This window comes from Gallus gallus, chromosome 2 (genome assembly GCF_016699485.2).
Source record: "Gallus gallus isolate bGalGal1 chromosome 2, bGalGal1.mat.broiler.GRCg7b, whole genome shotgun sequence".
Lineage (NCBI taxonomy): Eukaryota > Metazoa > Chordata > Aves > Galliformes > Phasianidae > Gallus > Gallus gallus.
This window is the reverse complement of record NC_052533.1, coordinates 129,485,707-129,510,863: the sequence shown is the minus strand read 5'-3', so window position 1 is coordinate 129,510,863 and position 25,157 is coordinate 129,485,707. Positions and strand designations below refer to the sequence as shown.

The 25,157-nt window shown below is 41.0% G+C and overlaps 1 protein-coding gene across 50 annotated transcripts in view; it reads right to left on the bottom strand.

The window, feature by feature from the left end:
* Positions 1–12,436: 12,436 nt before the first annotated feature.
* Positions 12,437–25,157, bottom strand: part of RIMS2 (regulating synaptic membrane exocytosis 2) — a 445,399-nt gene continuing 432,678 nt past the window's right edge. For all 50 annotated transcript variants that reach the window (XM_040696415.2, XM_025148070.3, XM_046937976.1 and 47 more), the window contains 5 exons: positions 19,197–19,338; positions 18,206–18,318; positions 17,413–17,514; positions 15,815–15,954; positions 12,437–15,370 (listed from right to left, as the gene is read on the bottom strand). In XM_040696415.2, coding sequence (XP_040552349.1) covers positions 15,152–15,370; positions 15,815–15,954; positions 17,413–17,514; positions 18,206–18,318; positions 19,197–19,338 — 716 coding nt within the window. In that variant the 3' untranslated portion in view covers positions 12,437–15,151. The remainder of the gene's footprint in view (positions 15,371–15,814; positions 15,955–17,412; positions 17,515–18,205; positions 18,319–19,196; positions 19,339–25,157) is intronic.

Below are 25,157 nucleotides of genomic sequence, written 5' to 3'. Positions count from 1 at the left end.
AGAGGAACTCAAAAAATGTCTCTGCTGATAGCTATGACTACTCTGGTGGAAGATACAGATCAGTCTAGGATGAGTCAAAAACCGGGTATGAGAAACATTACAGTGACAGGGACTTGGTTTCAGATGGTCTGTGGAGAAACACCAGTTATGGAAGTGTTACATTTCGTCTGACCCTGGCATTGCAGGAGGAGAAGCTTTCAAAGACTGGGGAGAGATTATAAATCTTGATCTCCTTGCTTTAAAACACAATAGCTGGCTCAGAGAGGCAATCTTAACATTTTTGGTCTGCCTGCAGAACATGTTCGGCTAAACTACATAACTGTGGTATTCCTGCCTATTAAAACCAGGATATCATGCATTCAGCTGATAAATTCCTTTATTTTTGTTATGTAAATCCGTAATACTCAGTATTGCAAGTTCCGTGCTACACAGAAACCTCCCCAGCAGCATGATGGAGAGCTCCCAGCCTTGCCACCTCACAGAGCCTTCTGCATTCCAGAAGCCGTCTGCCACCATTGCAAATCCAGCCCTGGAGAGGCTGCTAACAGGCTTTTCCTCTGCCAGACACATTACACGAGATGTGGATGTGGGAGATAAACGATGGCTTTAGGCCTCTCAGAGCTATGGTTTGCATAAGGAGCAGTTTTCTTAATCCGCCAGTTCGCCTAATGGTATTTTTTGTTTTCATGGCTGGTCCCCACTGACAGAAAAAGAAAGCTGTTATCCCTCCCTCCTGGCACAGTGTTTTGGTTCCTTCACTGAATGTCTGTGTATTCTGACTTACTATTAATTTTATTAATATTATAAAAGATATTTATGGTAATGCGAAAGCAAGTGAGCAATATTTTAAATGGCTTTTGTACAGTACCCAGAAATCTCATATTTTGTGTCCTAGCCTTAACAATTCATGAATGCATCAAATTCCTTCTTTTTGTCCCAATAGCCACAAAAAGTCCTACTGATTTCCATTGTATTTCCATTGTGAATTCTGGAGCCAAGGTTTTAGTGCAAGGCTGCCTGAGATGTTTTCCGGAAATATCACAAGTGGTTTTACAGCCTAGCAGCATCCAGAGGCAGTGTGGAGATGCTTTCATTAGTACTGCTTTAGTGGATTAAGGGAAGACTTTACTGCCCAAGGCAATAGAGCCAGCCCTAACTTTGTATCTGGGAAATTCAGTTCACTGTTTGCTGAGAGAGCTTGCTAAGAAGAGTTTCTGAAATCAGTTTTAGTCATCTAAACAAGATGAGGAAGGGACAAAACCCTCTACACAATCAGAAAAATACTTGTTTGTTGAAAGTTTCAGTGTTGAAAGTCACAATTTGGCATTTGCCTTCTGACCAAAGCTTTGATGCAATTAAGGTCAAGCAGCCACTGATGTTACAGCCTGGATTGTTACCAGTCTGAAAAAACATTTAAACTGTCACGAACTGAACGTCCATACCATCACTGTGTTACTCAGGTTTTTGACCCCTAGACCTATTCGAAGTTAAGACCAGAGGTGAAATCCCCTTCAGCACTGGATGTGTTGCACATTATCACTCCTGCCTCATAGATTCACAGATACATCTCTGAGAAGTGAAATTGGTTGCTGCAATTAACAGTGGTCAACGTTGTGAAACAACAGCACCATCTTAACATCAGTGGTTTGTAGACCCATTAGGATTTAGCTTTCTGTGTGAGCAAGATGAACCACTTAACAGAACCTCCAAATATGTTGTGATCTGCAGTGGAATAAATTAATCCTTTGGTATTAATCCTGTTTCTGTAAGGATGAGAAAGAGAACCTAAACTAATTCTCCACAGGCAAGGAAGAGCCCTCAGATCTAATTAACAGGGAACAAACTGTGCTGAAAAGTCTTTCTTTTCCCTTTCCTGGGCCACGGAAAGCAAAAATGTTCAGTAAGCAATAAAAATGGAAATTTATTGTGGGAACCAAACCTTTTAACACAGGCAATAGGAGGCTTTAGCAGAGATATAACCTTTTACAGTCTCGTTTCCTGCCCCCTTTCGGTGCACAGGGTGGCAAACCTAAGCCTGTTATCTCTCTTCTGCTTCTGAGGCTCCGGAGGTCCCTGGGTGACCCAGAGCTATGACACAGATATCCTTCCTGTCTGCCACCCTCAGTGATTGCTGCTGTGGTGGCCTCATCCCCAGCCAGCTGCCCCTTTCAGTGCAACACTTAATTTACCTTCATTAAATTCTGGAGAAATCCAGTGTTTTCTCATACATAATATATTACACTCAACAGCTGTTGTCAACACTGCTTTAATAGCAGGTAGTAAAACTCTTGTGGAAGTATTTTACAGTGCTTTGCCTTAACCAAAAGCACATGTAAATAAAGGCTGTTCTTTGAACTCTGGATTGGAGCCAGCAATGGGATGCTACACCATGGCTGAGTCTGGCGCATCCTCTGTTCATAAAGACTGTGTGCTGAGCCGTGCTCGCCTTTCTCTGTTAAAACTTGAAGATAAGCTTTAACAGAAATGAGTTTTACTAGAGGGAAAACATTTGAGAATCTGTCTTTCTGTGTTGTTCATATACAGTCACTAAATTAAAAAAATAAAAAATAAAAAAATCCAAACTTCTGCATGTTTCTTTTCCATTCATAAGTGACAAATCCTTATAAGTCAATGAACAGAAATCCACAGGGCAAAGTTTTAGTTGCATCAGTCAACAGGAATTTTGTTGACTTTGATGGTATAAAGATCCAAGACCATCATCTCCAGGGTGGGCTCCTCAGGTTGAAACAATAAATTGCTTTCAGAAAGACAGTGCAGCTCCTGGGTTGCTGTTTTCTTTGTGTGTGTATTTGTGCTGAAACTTGCAAGTTCCAGTTTCTTTCTTACACAACATCTTTTCTTTAAACTGTGGTTCAAGTTACAAGTTGATTAATAGTTCAACTGAAGGTTAATAGCAGAGCCAGAAGAAGGACAGACAAGAAGCACAGGTAGAAACCAAATGGCACAGTCTCTAAAGCTGCTGAAATTAAGCTGAATAAGTAATAGTACAAATACACCTGCGCAAATCCACTCTCCAAGGCAACAGTATGTTGTTCACCAACATATCTGCAGAAACATGGTTTGGATGCCATGACCACTTCCTCTGAGTACAAAGGAAAATAAATGAATGTGAAAAGGTATGGGTGTACCTAGGCCACAGAACCCCCATATGAGAGTCCTGTATAATACCACACGTCTCCTCTCACACTGGAGCATATCTTCTTGTACAGCATCCAGACTTGAAAAGGCTCCCAATGACATTGAAAGAGCCGTGTCTGTGGGTTAGTTGCATCACTGATAATTTGCCAGCGTTTGAGATATAAAGTGTGCAATTTCATCATCAGAAAGTGTCAAATGCCCTAGCATTTTGCCTTTGGTCTTGCCAAACCTTAGGTGTGGGGTTGGAGACCTTCCTACTAGCAGAAGTTCTGTTCCTGAGTAGGCCAGCTCTGAAAATTTGAAAGGGAAACCTAGAACCTGTTGGGATCACATGTATAATGTTTTGGAAACACAGATAATTTTAACCTTCAGTGTGTTCCATCCTTTTTTTCTTTCAGTGCCTATTCAGTCGCATGTCTCTGGAGCAATCTCAGGAGGCACAGCTCCTCCTCTAACCTGTTCTGCGTGGTAGTGTGGTGTTGTCACTTCCTCGCTCTTGGCTGGTCTCTTGCTGTCCATAGGATTCAAAGAAAGCTTTCTTATGTGTTCACATTTTTCTTAAATGATGGCATGCACACTGTTTTAGGCTGGAGTTTGTGTTACAAAACCAATCTATCTAAGGTCTCAGCCTGCTGGGGTAGCAGTGATTACTGCAGTTCTTATAAAACCAGACCTTCTTTAGCACAGCATCCTGTACAACCCCATATCCTCCTAGCACCAGATGTGCCATTTTAGCCTGTATCCACGCCTTCCACAGGTGGACATCCTACTGGTATTACTGGCACTGATTTAAAAAACTAAAGATCTTAGCTGAAATGACATTCTTTCCTTCATAATTTCTCTGAGTTGGGTGACACTTTGGAGTTTTGCCTCATTTTCAAGTGCCCTCCATGTTTATTGATTGTATTGGGTATTTCCTTCCAAACTGGAAGCCCATCAGACATTCATGTCAAAATAAAATCAGGTTAGAAAGTTCATTCACCATTGCTTTACTTCTACCTTCCAACTCTTCTCAGAAGTGCTTTTCTGCTGAAGGAGAAGTGCTCATCTTCTCAATCTCACACTTTGGAAAAGTGGAAGGGGCTTTCTGAACAGGTGGTTGAATAGTAACTATCATCGAGACAGAAAGTTGATAACAAATTTCAATGATAAACACATTTCTCTCCAGCCAGAGTGAACATGTATCAGAAGAATAAAACTGTGTGATTTTAGGACTAAAATAATAGTTGATAGAAAACAACAACAACAACAAAGAATTAGAAGATTAAATTGCAGATTAAAGAAGAGGTTTGCTTTCAGACAGCAGGTATAGGCTGTTTATGTGTGCAGGCTATGTCACTCTTGTAGAAAGCAAGTGGGAAATAGTGGGGTTTAACTGGCATCAAAGGAAAGGAGGTCTGTTACTGTACTGAGAGTGAGGGGGTCAGTGAGAAGTAGACAGGGTTGTTGGTGTGTATTTATTCAGTGTCTGTATAAATTCAAAATCCAGGGAGGTTCCTCAGATCCAGGGCCAGAACCCAGCCATGCCTAATCCATCATCTCACTCAGCATTCCCACATGTCCATTAATCTCTGCCATGGCTGGGAGAGTCCCTTTTCCATCACATACCTTAGAGCTGGCTTCAGGGTCTGTTTACTGCTAGATTAGAGATTTGGGTGTGAAGTCACTCTGGAACTCAGCCTCTCCCACAGCTGGGGCTCATGCCTTTGGGAACACTTTTAAAAAGCAACTTGAGACAGAATTAACTACCTGAGAGAGAGAAAGGCTGCAGCTATCTCTTTTTGGAGGAGAGCCCTCACCCCACACTCTGCCCATCACAAACCTCTGCTATTTCACACATATCCAGACTTGTCTCTGCTTTCTGTGATGGTCATCTCTTCACCTGCAATTTTGCCTGCCATCCTGCACAGCTAAAGCTATGTTTCTTCTGTATTAGAGCCACACAGGAGGCCTCAAAGTCCATTTGAGTCAATAGAAAGGCTAACTTACTGGGATTCAGCTGACTAGATGTGCATCTGAGCTATTCCCTTTATAGACAGCTACAAGAATAGGTACAGCTAAGCTATGATCTGTTCCCATTTTAAAGGAGACATCTAAAATACCAGATAGATTGAGTTCTAAAAGTACAATGCCCACTGTCTGTAAGGGGAAAGCAGAATACACACATGTCCACATGGCAAACTACTGAAATTAGGTGAGAGCATCTGCTAGACAGCAGAGCATCTTCAAGCTTCAGCAGGAAGAAGGTAAGTCTGAGGTGAAGGCAGAGAAACAGTGCAAGGAGCTAGAGGGGGTGGCAGATTTGCTGTTGTAGCATACAGAGAATGGACAACCTTAGATTAGGCATTTGTGTAGCTGATGCAGTGGTGATTAGAGCCTTGTGTTAAGGCAAGAGGAGAGCCAATATCTAATGGGGATCAACAACCACAGAATCTGTCCAGTGTAAAACCTGGAACAACTCTTCTCGCAGGAACACTCATCAGAGGGATTTAATGTGCCTCTGTATCTGTGGGATACCAATGGGTAGCTTATTTTCTCTCCCTGTGGAGTCCCTGTCTTTCAGGAGAGTGGAACATCTGGCAGAGGGCTCTTCTCAGATACTGCACCAAAATGGCTGCACTGACTATAATATAGTCAGTGATGATGGAAAATAATTAGAGGACAGGTCTTGTCCTACAGCTTCTGATGCCTTCATATCACTCGAGAGCCTAAGAGTCCTTCCAGCTCCTCCTCATTGGGAACTCATTATTCACTTTTGATGCCTTCATTTTAATGTTCACTGAGACATGAAAAACACTGATAACAAACTCAGCCCTGGCTACATGCTGATCACCATCTAGCTCAACCATGCCTGTCATCTGTGGAGATCCTGAGTTTCATATTCCCAGTAAGGCTCCTGGAGATGAAATCTTCTACCAATAAAAGAAAGTTCCAGCAAAGGCATAGTGGGAAATGTCTCCATCACAGCTTCCTCCAGCTTGCTTCTCCCCCTGCAGAGCTTTGGGTAATAGCTCGTCCTAAAACACATTCAGTTTTGTTCATTTCCAGGGGAGATGATGTATGGGATTTTGCTTAATTTGACAATGGTCCATTGTGAGGCTTTGCAAGGCAGGCACTTATCCGTTAACTTTCTTTTCTGAATTATTTTGGAGCTGTTTCCTTCCAATTTGCCTTTTTCTTCTTGGCCTCTACCCAAAACAACACTGTATATACATATATTTTATTGCAATTTGCAGAGAAGAATTTGTCTCGAACAATTCAAGCTGCACAAATAGTAACATGTAGTCAGTAAATAATAGGATAGTTAAAAAAATCAATCAAACAAACAAACAACAACAAAAAAGAAAAGCTCAGCTCTGGGAAAGCTAAAAATGGCCATGGTCCTTTTGCTTATTGCTCCTGAAGTAGCTCCTCAGCAAGCTGGTTGGTTCTTATCCCTCTGGTAGATGGCTGTGTGCATGTGCAGGATACATGCTGTTGTCCTTTCTAGAACCCCGTCCAGCACCTTACACCTCCCATCTCTTCTGTGCTAGCAGCAATGCACTGTGGCTCTTCAGCATCTCCCCAATATCTCCTTTAACTCTATGTAATGCCTAGGTTCTCCCTGGGAAGGCAAGAAATGGCCCTCTTATGTTAAGAGCCAAAATCTCCAGTTTTGCTCACAGTGCTGGGGAGCCCAGCTGTGTTACAACAGCTTTTTGTTCCTGAAGTCTTGTTGAATTCAACCTTTATTCCTTAACAGTTCCTGCATTTATTTAAGTATCTATTTAAGGCCACATGGATTAAAAGAACAGGCTTAAATATCTGGCAACATGTTCCCAACTTGAAAAGGACTGATCTATCCTTTGATCATCCATTTGAATTCCTATCTAGCTCTGTATCACCAAGTGTAAGAGCTCTCAGGCAGGAATGCCAGTCCATACCCTAAAGCCTTGGCTCACACCATGTGGACTGTGCCACCATTGGTACAGGCCCTGCTGTGCTTTTTAACTTGTGCCAGACAGTGCTCTCCAAGGCAATGCTTTGAGAGTAGCGTGATTCAATGCTTGTTCCCAGCAGCTTGGTTGAGGCAGTTTTATTTGAGGAAGGAAGGGAAGGGCAGAGGGAAAAGAGTCTGGAGAAGACTAAACAGCCATGCTATTTGTCCCCTGTGCCCACAGACTGGCAGATGTGACCTAACTGAATGAGGTCCAGAGGCTGCAGTGAGGCAGGGACATTGGGAGGATTCTGTCATAGGGCTCCAATGGCCAAGTGACATCTGGATTGTCTTCAGGTGGAACTCAAGTTGCTGACTGAGAGCAGAAATAGGTCCAAACTGATGCCATGGTCTGTCATCATGGTCAAGGCCTGCTTCAATGGTAGACTGACGTTCCAGGCTGGATGTGGCTCTGGGCAGCCTGGTCTAGTGGTTGGTGACCCTACCTGTGGCAGGGGGTTGAAACTAGATGATCTTTGAGGTCCTTTTCAATTCAGACCATTCTATGATTCTGAGGTTTGCGTGAGAGTGTGATGGGGTACTCTGGTGCAGTAAGTAGCATCAGTGGGTAACTTTTTCCCTTCTTTAAATTTTTGCCATCACTGCATTTAAACTGTCATCCAGGTCTTGGAAGAGAGATTTTTTCCCAGATGATTTCTGGGAGCAGTCAGTTCAGAATGAAATAAGCACTGATTCTTCTTCCTTTATGTCTTATCCAAAGGGCAGCACTGTGATTTTGGGAACTATTTGCATGGCCTGCCTTGGTAGCTGAATTGCCTTGGGCCTCCTATGTAGCTGATGGTGAAAGGTGCTCAAAATGACTTTCCAGAGGATCTCAAATTAGAAACACCCTGGAGGGCCTGCTGTCTCTTTCCACTGAATACAATTAAATAGACTCTTAATTTTGGCCCTCTGAATTTCACCTAAATTAGATGCCTAAAGACAGCCTGAGTATCCATCTGAGGCTGCATGTGTGGCTTGCTGAACTGCACTGACACCCAGCTGTCACAATTAAGTTTGTTAATCAACACTGATTAGGAACACAAAGCTGCTGAGGGAGGGAGAGAGAAAACTATATGCCAGATTATTCTGAATCTGTTACCGAAGGCATGTACTCACATTTTAAGTATAAATCAGACATGTATTAAATGTGCAAAGGTCACGCTGAGGCACATTGGCCTTGCTCTCAGTTTATGGATCATCCTGAAGAAAGCAAAGAAGGAAAACTTTGCCTAAGTAGGTAAAAAAACAATAAAACAAACAAACAAAACAAAAAAAAACCCACAATTTCTACACAAACATAAGCTTTTAGTTACCCAATTGCTTTACAGATAGTGTGAATTTTACTGATACCTCAGTATGTAAATACAGAACAAGTCCTGGGTTAGAAATGAACATACATATCTCACAAAAATTAGTAGTCTTAAGTGGGGATTCGCATGTTCATTTTCATAGAATCATCATAGAATCAAAGAATGGCCTGGGTTGAAAAGGACCACAATGATCATCTAGTTTCAATCCCGCTGCTGTGTTCAGGGTAGCCAACCACTAGACCAGGCTGCCCAGAGCCACATCCCAGCTTTGCTTTGAATGCCTCCAGGGATGGGGCATCCACAGCCTCCTTGGGCAACCTGTTCCAGTGCATCACCACCCTCTGTGTGGAAAACTTCCTCCTAATATCTAAACTAAAGCTCCCTTGTCTCAGTTTAAAACCAGTCCCCATTGTCCTATCCCCCTCCTGTTTATATGCTTCCCTCAAGTATTGGGAGGCCACAATGAGGTCTCCCCGGAGTCTTCTCTTCTCCAATCTTCTCTTCTCCAATCCTCATCCTTTCTTCATAGGAGAGGTGCTCCAGCCCTCTAATCATCTTTCTTTTTACATCCTACTGAAACTTTCAGAGCTGAGAGGTGTGCCAACAGGGCTTTTACTGGTCTGAATTTCTTCCTCTGTGCTGGCAGGAACGTGTCACTTCTGTATCTTCTCTCAGCATGTCCATCCCTAGCACTTGGCTCATGTTTTGGGAACTGATTAGAGTTGTCGTTTTCAGCTGATTTGGTGGCTTGGCCTTCATGTAACCCAAACATTTCTTGGCTTACTCTGAGATCTGCTTTTCCTAACTCTTGTTGTATTTCAACAGACAAACTGCATCAGTACGTATATGAAAATATCTTTTATCTAGCTTTTATCTTTGCCAGTGAGGAGTAAAGTTATTTATGCAGTAGTGCCATAGTACTCCAGGGCCACTCCTGGAGAGCCGGAGCTGCTGCTCTTCAGGCAGTTGTGCCTGGACAGCTGAAGCACCGTGGAGGACAGGGTTTGTTTGTGCATATGGCCCTGTAAATACCTGCATTGATGCCTGAGGCAGGTGGCTGCCAAGGCTTCTGCAAGCCCAAGTTAGCAGATCTGAGAGTAAGCAGGTCTTAAAGCCAGAATGCCAAAACAGAAAATTACAGCTCAGAAGGTAGTATGGAATCAGAATAGGGACTGGAAAATTGTTACATAAAGAAAATCTTTGTCTTTGGGTCATTGCCAGTGTGTGATAGGCCATAAGAAGGAACCTGAGATGTCACCAGGCTTATTAACCCAGTTGCTTCCCGTGCAGCAGCACTCTCAGTGCTCTGGTCCCTGGGGGTGGGAGGCCGTGATAATTGACTCTTCCCCAACTTCAGGACAGCTGCCTGCCACTATTCAGAAATGCTGCAGCTGAATGCTAATTAACCAGACACAAGCCAGGGGATCCATAAAATGTCTTCCCCATTGTTACACTGATAATTTCACAATCATACTTCATCCCTCACTCTTCCCTAAATCTGCTTTTTATTCTCTTCAAGGGGGTTGTAATTTTGGTAGCTATTCTTACTCAAACTAGGTTGACATTCAGTGGCAAAGATAATACTGGCCTTTTTCTTCATATGTTGGATGCTCTATTCACATAGGAGGATGGTTTGTTGAGTTTTGGCCTAGTAAGTGTTGGCATTTTTGTTTTCACTTCAGTGAGTGCTGTTACTTTAAGATGCAGATCATCTCTAAACCACTAATTTTTCTCTAACCACTGCTGCAGTTAGAGGACCTCTCACACCAGCTACGCTAGCAAATCCTTGGAGAAACAGCCTACTAGTTCCAATCCCACTCCCAGCACTGAGATATCCTAAACATCCATGTATATAAATCTAATAGCATCCAGCACCATCTATCCATTTTGTTTTCTTGCCAACACCAGTTCAACACTGGATGAACACAGTGCATTTTGAATCTCACAGTGCATTTTGGGTGGTACTTATACTGTTCTTGGTTGCAGGAGTGGTCACAGAGAGCAGGCACTTCAGACAGTGTTTTCCTCAGTCCTGTGTCATGCACTTTCTGCTGAGTTACAATGCTCTTTTGTTTCTGTGTGACCTCATGTCAAATACAGAATTGCTCAGGTTGGAAAAGACCTTCAAGATCATCAAGTCCAATTGCAATATATTTGGGGCATTTGTGCCCTGTGGTCCTATGGTTTAATTACTCACTGTGGGCTCCTCTTCCTCACCAGGGCTGGGCTGAGTGGTGACCTGACAGTGCAGTGCGTCATTCCGAAAAATTGATTCCCAACCATTTCCTCCCTCATCTGTCATCGGCTGCCCGCTGCCCTCAGACCTGATAATTCCACAGGCAGTTCAGATAGAACTTGCTAATGAAGGACCACTGAGTCTTTGCTCTTGTTTCTGGCTGTCAACACTGGTCCGCTTCTCCTAAGTACAACTGCTGCAAAATTAGCCATTCAGCTCAGGGAAGTCATTGCTCTTTCTGTCTTTGCAGTCAATGGGAAGAGAGGGAGAGAAATTGATCTCCCCAGAGCCATTCATTCCATTCTAAATGAGACATCTAAAATAGGCAGGTATGAAGCCAGTAATTCCAGAAAGCTGATTTATCTTTGGTTTTAGTAGCATAAAGCTTTATTTATTTATTTATTTATTTGTTTATTTTTGCCAACTAGAGCCAGCTTCCATGAACCTGTCCTGAAAGTGGGCCATTCTTGTCTGGGAAAATGTGTCTTCTTTGTCCCACAGCAGTTCGTTTTTGATCAAGGCTCATTGTAGATGCTTACTAAGGGGGGATCAGAGAGGTTAGGCACACTTGGAAGATTAATCTGAGACCTTTAACTCTGTGTCTGGCTCTTGCTGCCTGAGTGACAGCAAGGGAAGCCTTAATCTGAGGTAGGAGCTGAAGGAGCAAATGTGAACCGCTCCAGCCTCCCCCCATGGAATTACCTCACTTGTGAGGAAGCTGGGAAAACCAATGCTTTACTAACTTTTGAGTCATTATTAAATTGTGGTAGACAACCTTCTGTATAAAAATGTTTATACTTCAGTGTTACACAGTTATGAATGTCTGTGTGACAGCAGCAGGCAGCCTTGGGAACTGTGTAGGCATGTTGATCAGCACATGGTGGCCCCACACACCTTGTGAGCCTTGAAGACCTGCAGTAAAGGCGTGGAAGCAGAGAAGCCCAACACACCCAGGGTGTCGGTGTTTTACTACACTTTTCACTGGTACAAGAACTTCTGAGAATAACAGCACAAATCCATCACCTGAGCCAACCTTTGGAAGCCATGAACAAAGCCCCTCATAGGACTGCAAAGAAGAAAAAGATCTATAGCTTTGTTTTGTTTGAAGTGATGATGGGAGTGGATTCTTTATGGTGGTGAGCAAGAATAGAATGGGCAACAGGCAGAAAGTGGAACACGGGGAGTTACATACTAACACAAGGAAGAACTTCACTTTCAGAGCGATGGAGCACTGGAACAGGCTGCCCAGACTGTGGAGTCTACTTCTCTGGAGATAATCAAGACCTCTCTGGATACATATGTGCGACCTGCCGAGGGAACTGCTGTGGCAGGGGTTGGACTCCATGATCTCTAGAGGTCTTCTTCAACCCGCACAATTCTGTGATTCTGTGAAATTAAATGGAGGAGTTGATGAAGGAAGGCAGGCAGAGAGAAAAGCCACCACTCCCACCATGCCCACCTCCATCCTGGCCAGACTAGAGCCACCCACACACAGCAACCATCTTGCCAAGCTGTAGATGTGATCACACCAACCCAAGCGGCCTCCTGGATCACAATCACCCCACCTCCAGGCTGGATATTACTCGTGTGACACAGCTGCTCGCACATGGGACAGGCACAGCCTTTAGCATCCTGGAGACATCAAAGTCTGAGCATGGCCATGGTCTGATAGCTTATGGGGTCTGACAGGCCGCGAGGTCTGACCGCTTATGGCTGTCACAGAGAGAAAAGAACCAAAGTGCTGCACACAAGTTCTGTAAAGAAAATGTTTTATTTAAAGTGTTAAATACCATCACCAGAATGAGTTCGATTTACATTAGTTGGTGTTCATTACAGGCCTAATCTGCCTTTTTTTTTTTTTTTTTTTCCCAACTGTAATTCCTTTTAACTTTTTAAAACATAGTATGTACAAGACAGCAGTGATCACTGGAATAGTGCTATTTACATGACTAAACCATAAGTAGAGTTGCAGACGTGTCAAAATTAAAAAAAATACATTAATTTTTTTTTTTTAAATAAATACTGCATAATGACAAGTATGTACAAACCTTCCATGCATCGTGTCCTTGATTTTAAAGTTTGAAATAATTTGTATAGGACAATGAACACAGCAACGTGTGCGCACATCTCACAGTATCAGGAAAATGGTTATGTATTTTTCTTTTACTCTAGGGAATATTGTAGACTGCATGTTGATAGTGTTTATTTGCTGCTGGTAGACAGGTGTCTTAATTATTTCAGTAAGTATAATTTTACCAGTCTGTTCATTAACTTAACAACGATCCGCTATATAAACTCTGAAGACAAGACACAATCTCGATTTATATGATATTGCACAAAGTAAAAGGCAATTTAAGTGATACTATTATTACTTTTGCCCTCTAATGAGGCATGTACAATTTCTCAATGGGAAACATGAATAGATTTTCAAATAAAATCAGAATAATTCTGCGTGGCCTGAAAGGTAAATGCAATGCGTATTTCAAAAATTATTGCAAGGTTTCAATATTAAACCTTAAGTAGGTAATAAAGGCATACAAAGACCCAGAAAAAAAGGGACGTCTTATTATTAAATGTTAGCCAGTTACATTCCCTTTAAATCATGTAATTTAATGAGAAGCTTGAACTTGCAGCACCACCCAATGGCAGTTACTGTCTGCTACAAAAACCAGGATTTTGGAATCAGTTGACTGCAATGAGGGTTCTGGTAATGGTTTCAAATAACTGCCTGAGAGGTACCCATAAGCTTTCTTTAAGGCTATTTACGAACTAAAGATCGACATTTTCAGACTGATATTACCTAATTATCTCTTTGCCAACACAAATGTAGTTTATGAAAACTGAACTTTACAGCAGAACTGTAAGAACTAGTAATCTTTGCTGCTTTTATAATCTCAAGATTGTAGCAATTAATTTGGTTTAGTGCAAATAAAACTGTTTAAATTTATCTCCTAAAAATCAATGGTTTACTTCATTTTTTCCTCTTTCCAAAACCTTCAAGAAATGATACTTCAACCTTTGAATGAATGATGCTGGTGCTGAAAAGAAATTTATTGAAGACATCTTACAATGGCCACATGAATCCAGTATTTTGCTGTAGAATTCAATTTGAAGGTGAGAAAAAATGAAAATAAGTTACCATGCACTGTACAATAAATTGCAAAAAGTTCAAATATCTTTTTTTTTTATCAAATACATGCTGAATTACATTAATGTACTCCCAAGCCATGTTGCAAAATCCTTTTCAACATGCTTGAAAAAAAGTAAGTTCTTAAACAATATTTTTCTCAAATAATTCAGAAATGCAGAACAATCTGCAATCCTCAACCAAATATGGGGCGTAAGAGAGTACTAAGTCAAAAGGTAGCCATTTTAGAATATGATGATCATCCTGGGAGGTGGAGCGGGAAAAGAGTGAAAGGAAGAAGGGAGACTGGAAGGAGAGAAAGGAGGAGGTAAAAGAAGTGTACAATTTGCACATTATGTTGAACTTTACAAGGCTTGTACCTTTTACATTTAAATAAATTTAATATATTACACTTATTTCTTGTCACATAAACAGAATTTTAAATATTTGCTAGAAATTATTTTTTTATTTTTAATATACGTCTGCAAAAATACAGACCATGACTGGTTTAAAGAATGATAAACGTGGTGCGTCTTTGTATCACCCTGTTGCATTCTCTTCCCTTTAAAACCATGCACTAGTGAAATTTATTTTTAAAAATAATATAAACTGTTGAAAATGGCTGATTTATTCTTTTGTTTTTTGCAAGTTGCAGCCCCAAGAAAATAATTTAAGTGTTCAGCTAAATCTGTGTCCATGCAAAAAAGTTTCTTTAATTTCATACAGTACAGTATATCCACAGAATTTTATTTTTCAGAGTCCATCATATCTGGGGTTTCACTGTATCTATAGCTGGATGTTTGAAGCCCACCACTTTAAGTCTTGAACCTTTCTGATGTGAAGAGTTTTCAGATCTCAAGTAACTGTTTCAAATGACAGCTGACTTTTCCAGCATTCTTCTATTCTTCCAATGTCTGCAATTTCACCAACTTGTAACATGGCTTCATGGGAGAGTAACTCCATTTCTGTGGCATAACCAAGCTTTAGGAGGGGAGGGCAGATAAAGAAACAGGAGCAACAAAATAGATATGCCATTGAAAAGGACTTTTGTTGCATGAAACAGATTGATTCTTTTAGTTTAGTCCATGGCTTCAGATTGGACCAAAACTGAGTGTCCCTGAACTCCAAACCTATCAGTTCTTCATGACTTCAGTCCTTCACCTGAGGGCCTTCTGTAGGGCACAATGTGTGCAACTTCCTTGAGAACACAGGATCGCGTTGTAGCCCTAGAAACAGGCTCAGAAGACACAACATTAAGCATGCAGTGTTACCAGGGTTTGCGACCTGTAATTTATTTTTTTTTTGTAACGCTGGTTGCTATGACAACAGTTTCACAGCTGCTATGAGCGAGCATACGAAGGTCCTGTTGAACTTTCAAGAGATGATTGGGAAGCTCTTCTGGTGAGAGGAGCTAAAGTTGGGTCTACTAGGGAAGAAGGAGGGAAGAGTTTGAACCACCCAATCACCATGTTGGACAGGTCCAGTTCATCTAAAAGTATCTGTGCCACTCCCATAAAGGATTTGTGATCCATACGTCCATAGTCTCCCCAAACGATTATCTGTTAGCAAAGAAAATACACAAAAACAGAAATAAATCAGTAACAATGACAATAACTTATTTGATTCTTCAAATGCTTCCTTTTATTTAATTATACACAGTAAGGATTGAACAATTCCACTGCTGATACAGGTTATTTCAGCATACATTACCAAGATACAGCGGCAGAAATGAGCTGGGAAGTAACTGAGTATTTATCCGTAATACCAAAGAAAGCCCACTGAGATAAGAAGCACACATAGTAAAGGCAAAATAATATATAGTTAACTTTTCTCTAGCACTTTCAATTTGCTAATCATCAGTAGGTGTTACTCTAGTATTTCTGTACTCAACAAGGCTTTGAAATAGTAAAACTTGTCAAATGAAGCGTGAAAGATTTCTGTAAATTTCTCAGTGAGAACTGAACAAGAGATGTTCTCAGATTAAGAACAGTAATGCAAATTACCTGTAAAACTTTTCCTTGGGGACTTTCTTCAAATGATAGAAGTTGCTGATAAAGTGGTTCCAGCGTTTTTCTTGCTACCTTTGTTTTCTTTTTGGCTATGCAGACTCCATTTTCTAATAGATACACCTTTACATATGGTGCTGAGAAGGAAAGAAAAAGTAAGTCCAGATTTTTGCATGCTAGATGCAATATTCTATCACTGTATGCTAAATTTTGTTTTTTACTGGATAACTTGTTTGAACAAATCTCCACAAGCAATAGTAATGCTTATTATCATGCAAAGAATCCCTGCATTTTCTTTACTTTTTCCCTTGTATCATTTTTTCTTTACTTCTTTTTATATGTCCTTTTTTTTTTTTTTTTGTCAACAAAATAGTTCATATTTTGACCTGGAAAAATCAGATATTCATAGAATCATAGAACCTTAGAATGGTTTGGGTTGAAAGGGATCTTTAAGATCACCTAGTTCAAACCCCCTGCTATAGGCAGGGACATCACTCTCTAGACCAGGTTGCTCAAAGCCCCATCCAGCCTGGCCTTGAACGCCTCTGAGGAGGGGGCATCCACAATCCCTTGGGCAACCTGTATTCCTATACGTGACTGTACTGTACAGTGTGCAAAATAGGCCTGTTAAATAAATGAATGACTTGCACTGAATTTGGTGAAATTTGGATCAATGCTCCAAATTGTTATTAATTCAAATAGTCTACAAGGTGAAAATTAGTGAAGAAAAGACTCTGACACAATTCCTATTTTGGCAGAAAAGCTCGCTAAAAATATCAGCCTATTGTCCTTTTCACAGAATGTCATAGAACATGAGATTATAAAATAAGGAGTAAGTATCACCTAATGGTCTACTTTTCAGAGTAGGTACCTATTTCACACTTCTTGTTGATTCCCTCTTCACCTCTAAGATTGTTATATCACCTCTTCAGTGTACATGCCACTTCCAAAGAACCATAGAATGGTCTGGGTTGGAAAAGACCTTAAAGAACACATAGTTTTAACCCCTGTGCCATAGGCAGGAACACCTTCCACCAGATCAGGTTGCTCAAAGCCCCAGTCCAACCTGACCTTGAATACTTCCAGGGAGGGGACATCAACATCTCTGGGCAACCTGTGCCAGTGCCTCAGCATTCTCATGATAAAACATTTTCTTCCCTATATCTAATCTAAAAAGAGGACACTCTTTTAGTTTACAGTCCTTACTCCTTATCCTGTCACTACACACACTGATAAAGAGTCTCATTCTAGCTTTCCTGTAAGTCCCCTTTGGGTACTGGAATTCTATCTAATTCCCAAGATTGCATTTGCAATTACTCAAATACTTTTGTGTCTTCTGGTAGCATAGAGAACTGCCTATTTTTTTTTCTCCCGAAGTAATGTTGAAAATTATTTTTGTACGCACTCTGTGCTTTTATACCACTTCAGTACATTTCTCTATTTCAATGAACAGTATTGTAATTTGCTGACACATGAGTTTGCTAAAAAAAGTCACCAAAGTTGAATTGTAAAGCCTCAGAAGTTGGAAAGTTTTTTTTGAATTCTTCTTTTTTCAGTAGAACATTATTCATGGTGCAACAATTTTTCTTCCTTACCTGGCAGTGTCTTTGAACCTGGTTTTACAACAAGGCCACGGGCTCGGATAATTTCTACTTCCAATTGTCCTTTCTTGTCCATCATTCCTACCTGGATATCTCCTAGAAAACAAACAAACAAAGAAATTCTAGAATGAGTATTTGACAACCTCTCTCTTCTAAATTCCACCAGTAAGTACGATCCAGACTTGAATACTACTTGGTAATTTAATACCTATTCTCTTCACCGCTACTTATGTAATAAAAGAATGAAAAAGCAATACCATCTGCAATAACATCTCACCTCCCTCTTCCATTGCTCTTACTACTTCAAACTACATTCTTTTTTAAGAAATTCAGAGACATAAGGCAGCAAGGGTATTAGTACAAAGCATCTCTGTAGAGCTGCTTAGAACCATTTCACTCTTGCTCTTGTTTATGAAAAGGTACGAAAAAGTACTTCTAAATGTATAGAATCTGTGGGCATGATAATAACAACCACTTTGCACCTAAATTTCCATTTTTGTTCAATACTACTCAAGTAATTCAGAGAAAGAATAGGTCTCACAGCCACATTTCAAAGACTGAATACTGAAGAAGAACAGATAAAGGTTGAATTTTTCAAGGCATCTTTCTACTTTTGAATATGCTTATGAAAATTCACAACTATGTACAACTTTGGCTCAGGATATAGTTCTGGACTTAACTAAGTTGTTCAAAATCACATGGAAAATCCTTATTTAAAGAATTAGAATCTATTTAATTTCTATGTTCTGATTACCAGACTCAGTATTTATAGGACACAAATGCTTACCCATTGATGGTGTTGCCAATGTCTGTCGCCCTACAAGCTGGGCAGGACCAAGTCCATCCAGAAAATCACTAAACTGACTGTCTGCAGCCAACCTCACACCAGGGAAAATCAAACTGAAAAAGAATATTGGGAAAAAAAATCAGTAAATACTCTTGAACTTGCCTTTTGTTTTGGTTAGTTTTCTAGATTTTTGCCTTTATCATTTATATTTTTGGTAACACTGCTTATGATCTGATCAGCAACTGCTTGAGAAAACAGTAATTTTCTACATAACCGATTAAAAGAAAAATACAAAAAACTACTGAGATTTGTAATGACCAATCATATATGAATGTCCATCTCAAGTGCATACAGTGCAGTGACTTGAACCAGTACCAGTTCAACAATATACCAGTAAAGGTATATTGTTCAGTGCCATGAATACCACTAAAAAAAATCTATCCACGATAAGACTGTTCTGGGCAGAGCCTTGGACATGCCATTTAATGGTCTTTAACTTGGGCTTCTATAAAAAGCATGACACAGGACATTAAAATATATGACAGTCTCATATGTCTGCCCACATCAATTTTTCAGGATTAATTAGCAGAATCTTTGACAAAGTCTTTATTCCAGTGAATGGGACCTGGAAATGCTCTAGAAATTCTTGGCTTTGCTAAACAGAGGAGGCACTCTTGAAGGCAGAGGCTTTCAGAAGAGAAATCAACTTTCTTGTGTTTAACCCACAGCACTGCACACACTGCATTGCGTGTCTCTGACCCACCAAGTGTCTTTGCTGGAGCTGCAGAAACATTCCTCACACTGCCCTTATGAATCATGGAAGGCTCTCTTGATCACAGGAAGAAACATAGGCTTGTTTTCCATGCAGCCCATCAATGACACTAGCTTGTGGGAAAGATTCTGACTGAACAGGACCTACAGCATTAGCCTCACTTTCATCTATCAGTTTTGCAGACAAATGTCAGTGACCGCAGCAATGCCTGCAGCTTACTTTCCCTCGGAGCTGTAGCTGTTCATGCTCCCATCCGTTGACTCCCGGCTGGCCTGGCGGGTCATCCAGTTTCTCATCTCCACAGCCAGCCCTGTCTCAGTGCTCCTCTGGACGGTGCTCCGCAGCTTCTTACCCCCTGCCTCTGCAGAGACAAAAGAGACATCTCCATCACACCGTGACCATCTGTAGATCTCTGCTATGGCCAGGGAACAGCCACTCCGTGCTGCAGCAACAGTTGATGCCAGATTGCTGACCTGCACCAAATCTTCCATTTAAAATACATCAGTATTTTAGTAATGGGCAAGCAGATGGAACACTCAGCGTAAGTGCCTTTTAAAGTACCTTTGTTTTGTCACCACCAGCTTTTCAAGGCAGACAGCATACACAAAACCCAAGTCTGGCTGAGGAGGTAACCAGATTTACAGTAGCCATAATCTTGTCAGTTTAGAGTATGTTTTCTCTTAGTGATTCGATTAGAATGCTGCCATTATGTCAAAACATGCAGTGTCTGAGGAACACTCTAATCCAGCTGAATTATTTCATTTAAAAGCATCGGTCATTATCTGCTTAATCAAATTACAAACATCCATTAGTGAGGACAGTAAACAACAAATCAAGGATCCTTCCCATTCCTTATTCTGTATTCCCAGTCTTCTCATTCCCCTTGCTGCTTTAATTTAGTATCAAAAAAGACAGTAGCACAGTCTGAAACTTTATTCCTATCTCCAAGCATCACAATTTTTTACATCCACTTGCATAGCTTATTTGTAGTTGTAAATCCAGCAAACTGGTAGATTGCTTGCATCCCTAGGAGGACCTCTGAACGCTGGAGTTGGCTTACAGTAAGAGGACATATTGCAAGAGGAAAGGGCTGTGGACTTCAGAAGTCCCTCTCGGTGTCATTCTGTTCTACAGGCTGCAGTATGAGTTGAGGTATTCAACAACCGTATCCCAGTCCCTCCAGAAAGGAGGAATACAGATTGGATAAAGAACATGGGAATTTCAGTGTGGTGGGGAACAGATACCCCGAACATCTTGAAAACCCACTGCCCCTTTTCAGAAAATGGGACATACTTCAACATTTATCAATAATGAAACATTTCTATATAAGTATTATGTAAAGCTCATTCATGCCTTGTAGTCATATCGCTTATTAAAAGACTTCTGCACATTCCTTAAAAGCGTGGGGCCCCCAGTATGAGAAAGATGCGGAGCTCTTGGAATGAGTCCAGAGGAGGACCACTAAGATGGTCAGAGGGCTGGAGCACCTCTCCTATGAAGAAAGGATGAGGGAACTGGGCTTCTTTAGCTTGGAGCAGAGAAGGCTCTGGGAAGACCTCATTGTGGCCTTCCAGTACTTGAAGGGAGCGTATAAACAGGAAGGGGGAACGGCTGTTTACAAGGGTGGATAATGATGGGACAAGTTTAAGACATCCCGTCTTAAACTGAGACGGGAGGTTTAGGTTAGATATTAGGAGGAAGCTTTTCACACAGAGGGTGGTGACACACTGGAACAGGTTGCCCAAGGAGGCTGTGGATGCCCCATTCCTGGAGGCATTCAAGGACAGGCTGGATGTGGCTCTGGGCAGCCTGGTATCGTGGTTGGCAACCCTGCACATAGCAGGGGAGTTGAAACTAGATGATCATTGTGGTCCTTTTCAACCCAGGCCATTCTATGATTCTGTGATTCTATGATGACTTTAAATTAGTACACATATATAAAAAGAAAAATTCTAACTCTTACTCTAGATCTTCAGCTACCTTCACACTTAACAGAGTGAAATCATTTTTATTTTTTTTACTATGTCACAACTACTTCTGAAAATGCCATTATCTGGAACAATAAGTACAAATAAAAAGATACAAAGCTAACGTGACATATGGAATATGAAGGGCAGAAATCAATAATTGGGTTGTAGCATTCCAAGTGTCTGCTGCCCCGATTTTTGTATTAAACTAATGAAAGCTGATAGCTAACTTCCAACACTGGTCCAATGTTGAGCTAAAATTCAATCATTCAGGTCAAAGAAACACTTCCACAAACTGCCCAGAAAAAAAGTTTACCATTATCTTGTAGAGAAGGTACATAAAATTATAGTTACACGTGAAAGAGACACAGCTCCTGAAGCCCCATGCTTTTTTCATTAAAGTACTGTTACAGGATGTTACCCTTTCATTGTAGGATGGCTTAGCATTCATTTTTGTTCAGTCCTCTTAAACAGTGGCCGTTTTCATTTTATTATTATATACATGAATTATTCGAACTTAATGAAATGACTCCATCTTACATGATTCATCAGGTTTTCCTATCAGCTTTCACAGATTTGGGCATTTGGGATCAATATAAATTGGACTATGTGATATATGAAGCATACAGCACCCTTCAGCAATTAGCAAGGCAGAATTTCTTTCTGAATTTGAATGCAAATTTTGCATGCCTTCACCCTAGCAAAATATTCAGAGAAAAAAATCAACACAAATGTTGCATATCAATTTACTGAGAAATTAGGGCACAACTACTGCAATTCAAGTCATAGTGGCACGTGTTTCATCAGCTGTTGTTAGCATCCCTCTGATCCAGTGTTCCTTTTCCACATTAATTTTAACTGAAATAAGTACTCTGGTTCACAGAAAGACAAGCCAACAGCTGAGGAGGTGCAACTTGTTTACAGCCTGAAATTGAACATGCACTGTAGACCCAAATTTAGTATAAATGCAGGTGGTAAACAGGAATTATTTCGACTCTGATACTGAATTGAAGGAGGACCAGTATGAAACTATGCGACTATTTTCAAGCTTTCAGCAGGAAAGGCACAGCTCTCTGATAGTGTCAAAAGAGAAACATCTGACCTTTCAGCAGTAAGACTCCTAATCATGATGTTGATGTTTCTTGAAATAAGAACTGGAGATTTTAACAGCAAAATGGCAATTTGCAACAGAAGTACAGCAGAGCCCCACCCAACTCACAGACATGATTCCTGAGCCGATGCTTTGGAGATGAACATTCTTTCAGATTAAGCTTATCTAAACTAATATTTAATAACGTGAAGTGCCTAATACTGATTATTCACACTACTACCAATACTTTGTTCCCTGGAGAAAGATAACTAAACAAATAATATCACACAGTTTCTCGTGAAATTTAAAAACAACAACAACAAAAAAGGTTACATGTTACATGTATTTGTTATTAAAACCCTTAAAATATTCAAAGTAGCAATGAAAACATTAAGTAGTTCCTTGAGGAAATAGCCTTTGGTGCCATACTTCCAACTGCAGCTGGTAGAAGACAGGGCTGAAGGCCTTACCAATCCTTTAAACTCAAGCTGTTTTCCCACATCCTTGCCTAGAAATTAAAACATCCTCAGTGATGTTGATTCAATAACTTGTGTGGCTGCACTCCTGACTGGATCCAGTCTAGAAGTAACGAATGAACAGCACGTTTAAAAGTTGTTCTTTTTCTTCTAATACAGATTATTTCACAAAACCAGTTCTGAAAACAAACGTCCAGCTCAATGAGCCCTACTGAGGTGATGCCACTCTCTAGCTAGATCAATAACATGGGGACTCATCTGCCACTGACAAAGAAGCAAACGTGCAACTGGTGCCACTGTAAAGTGGCAGTCTGGGTTTGTAAGCATGAAGTATTTATACATACACATTCACTTCACACACTGTTTTTAACACTTCCCCACCTCCTAAATGAGAGGATGCAGAAATGAGAGATTCAGTAGAGTACTTTGTTGCTACGTATGTTGCTGACCACCTACACTGAAAATAATTTTTCTCACAATTTACTCAACTCTAATGAAGAACACTGGAAATGTTCTCCAAATTAGTATAATCTAATCGCCCTAGAAAGAAAAAAATTCTCATCAGCAAATATGGAATATATTATCTGAAAAACACTAGCTCAGAATCTTATGGTCATATTGCAAGGAGTGGAATAAATTATGAGAAATAATTGCTCTGGCATTTATGAAAGCACATTCATTCCTATAGTTAATCACACTGCTAATTTAACTAATGTGGTTACTGCAAATAGACTCTACAGGCCACATTTTCTAAATGACATGTGGAATTATTCGCTCCCACAACTTGGAGTGCAAATCATTTGCAAATTAGGGATGCGACACTTCTGAAATGATCTTCCACATCAAATGAGGGCAAGTTGCAATCTGCAGTGAGCAGAACGGATCACCTTCTGTGAGCAGGGATCTAGCCGGACGAAAACTGCTGCCAGTGGGGGAAAACAGAAGGCCTCAGCTTGCTCTCAGAAAGCACTGGATGCAGAGCACTGGAAGAGGACCCTGCTGGCCTGGGCTGAGCCCAGCTGGCTATGATGATCTCCATCAGGAATGGGATCTCCTTGCAGGACTTGCATGGAGTATGGGGCAGCTATGGATTCAGAAACACTCTTGTGCTTGGGGGGCCACTTCCCGCTGCAGCAAGAAGGCGGGATGAAACTGGTTCAGAATTTTCAGCTGAACTCAGAAGGAAGACTGAAGTGACCATTTTTCAAGAGCAAAACTCTCCAAGTATCCAGAAAACTGCTCTGGGCATGTTAAGAACAAGTTAAATAAAATCATGAATTTAAGAACACTTGATCCTACCCAAGACAAGGAGACAGGGTAGCTGTTGAGTCCCCAACCACACAGAGTTCTTGATATGGCAAAGCCCGAGTCTTGGCTGCACTGAAGCAGGCACTTAGCTCTTCTTTAAGCACCACAGGGAACCACAGCTGAGCAGTTTCTTTGCTTGCATCACCCACAGACCCCAGATAGCCAACATGGAATTAGGATCTACTAATTTAAGCAGGATATGGGAAACCCAGATTCCACCATCACCTTGATTTAAGTATTTGAGCCCATCTTACCGCTTCTCAAAAACACTGCTAACCATCAGCTTGTTAAGCATTCTGTTACAATCATCCCAATGAAGTTTCTCCCCAGTGCATGATGCAAGCAGCTCTGAAGCCCAAAGAATAGTGCCAGGAGTAACCATAACCAGAGGCTTTTCTTTTGCACTTGTAAGTAAGAAGGGAGGACCTGTGCTCCTTCTTCCCACGCGTACCTGATTGTAAAACACTGAGAAATTCAGACTGGGATGGGAATGGCCTGCTGTAGGAACCCAAAGCAGCACTGCCCTCAGTATGGATGTACTGGATGGAGTGGAAGCAGCCAGGTGGGCTAAGTCTGACAGAGCCTAGACTTAAACAGCCTCAGTCTGCATAATGCTCCCAAAGTCCTCTGGAAAATTCTGTCCTGCAGGATGGGAGGAAGTAACTGCCAAAAGACAGAGCCTTGCAACCTCTGATCAGAAAAGATTTTTAAATTTCTTGGGAACCATCATTAGTTGTTCATTTTTAGTCAAAAAAATATTATTTCACTCTAGTCCTGTGCCTTTCTGTTTTGTCCCCTTGGCTCTGGTCACAATAGAAGCATGGGTAATTAAGATGAAGGTTAATTAAGACAGTATCTAAGAAAAAGTGAAAGAAAGAGAGAACTGAATGAAATAATCAGCTGCAAAACTGCTGCTTGAGCTTCTGGTCAGTACTGGAAGTAGAAGGTTCTGGGTCCCATTCTCGATGCATTCCCATATTCGGGACCTAAGAAGCAGCCACGATCAATCTTAGCTGTTTATGGGATAAAAAGCTTAGACCAGGTTGCAGCATCCTTTGCCAGTATTTTACTTCCCTTTCACAGCAAGACTGGTCACACTTTCAGTCTGGAACAGATCCCCGTGGCTTGCTGTGGCCGCGTGATGTGAAGTCAGTTCATCACATCCAGCTCCAGAGCAGTGCTGTTGTTTAAGGCAGGCACCTACTCTTTATTTTCTCCCATATTTTCATGTGTTCAAAGTCATATTCTGCCACTTTAATTTTCCTGCTCTGTTCATGATCATTCTCCTGCTAGTCCTAAGTGACCCTTCAGCAAATGTTTAAGAGCATCAGAAAATAAA